The following is a 1182-nucleotide window of genomic DNA, read 5'->3' on the forward strand; positions in this document are numbered from 1 at the left end:
ATATTGCAACAACAGATACAATCATACAAGAATACCCCTTTTAGAAGCTTGGAACCCTCATTTTTTTGATTTGTGTCCACCGAGAAAGGTGTCAAGTGATGAATGGGGTTCAAAATTATCAGAATGATGACAAGGAATGGAACAAATGGTGATATTAAGTTTGGACATGATCGTCGATGCTGACCTTCGATCTTTCACCATTTTGTCGCGCCACATTGACATAGTGTGCCGGTCCTATCTAACCAAGACAAGAAAAATGCTAAGTTGGGCTAAAAGCCTAAAACCGTGTTCAATGTCTCCTAAATGAGATATTTCGGTAGAAGTTTCACCAAACAGTGTAATATGTGTCACAAATACACAAGTACATGGTAAAAAGTGTAATTCACTCTAAGAAAAATACATTCAAATTCGCGTTACCATGATGAAAATAGCGACAACAGCTTATAATCATACTCCAAATCTCCAATATAAGCAGTAACACAGTGAATAGTAAATTACAAAGGAAATGCATTGAGCTTATTTTGAACACAGATCTGGTGGGACGCTTGATCTTATGAAGTTTTCTCAGCGCTCTTCTGCGCCTTGAGGTGATTTGTGATGGCCTCAGCCAGACCAGCTAAAGTAGCGGTGCTGGCGAGGGATGCGGTCTTTGTATCACCGTCGGCAACTTCGTATTCCAGGGTTGACTTTATCACGCAAGTCTTGTCAGCACTCTCTACGATCTCAAACCGCATCAGGTACTTCAGAAATCCCAGATCCAGGACGGTTCCTTCCACCACGACCGCCTCCTTGACAAGGTTCTCATGGTCGACCTTGATGAACTTTTCCTTTTGATATGTCAGCGGGATGCCTAGTAACATAAATCGCCAACATGAAATTAATCAGCATGCAGCCTGGAGCAGGGTAGATCAGATGAAGTGCCTGAGTTCAGATCTTACCGGGACAGAAGGTGACATGCAAGATTGTTCCGACCCCGCCATCTCCTGCAACCTCAACATTGGCGGCAATGGTGGGAAGCACCTGTGGAATCAGTTGGGCAAGGAGGAGGCTTCCATAGACCTCCCACACATCGGCTGCAGGGAGGCCAGTCTCGAGCTCGTGGCAGAGACTTCCCTTCATTGCTTTTCTGTGAGCTGTGTGTCAGTGTGTGTGGCTTGCCAAGGATGCTCTGAACAATAGGTT

General features: G+C 44.8%; 1 protein-coding gene across 1 annotated transcript; it reads right to left on the reverse strand.

The window, feature by feature from the left end:
- Positions 1–366: 366 nt before the first annotated feature.
- LOC127307160 (norbelladine synthase) lies at positions 367–1182 on the reverse strand. Its single transcript, XM_051337865.2, has 2 exons — positions 939–1182; positions 367–850 (listed from the first exon to the last, which is right to left on the reverse strand). Exons 1-2 carry the CDS (start codon positions 1117–1119, stop codon positions 552–554), a joined length of 480 nt encoding a protein of 159 aa, XP_051193825.1. The 5' UTR covers positions 1120–1182; the 3' UTR covers positions 367–551.

Source organism: Lolium perenne, chromosome 6 (genome assembly GCF_019359855.2).
Source record: "Lolium perenne isolate Kyuss_39 chromosome 6, Kyuss_2.0, whole genome shotgun sequence".
NCBI classification, from domain to species: domain Eukaryota; kingdom Viridiplantae; phylum Streptophyta; class Magnoliopsida; order Poales; family Poaceae; genus Lolium; species Lolium perenne.

Excerpts from the sequence above, each read along its gene's own strand:
- LOC127307160 (XM_051337865.2), bottom strand. The coding sequence starts at position 1,119 with ATGAAGGGAAGTCTCTGCCACGAGCTCGAGACTGGCCTCCCTGCAGCC. Across the intron at positions 851-938 it reads GCATGTCACCTTCTGTCCCG|GCATCCCGCTGACATATCAA; the intron begins GTAAGATCTGAA and ends TTATGTTACTAG.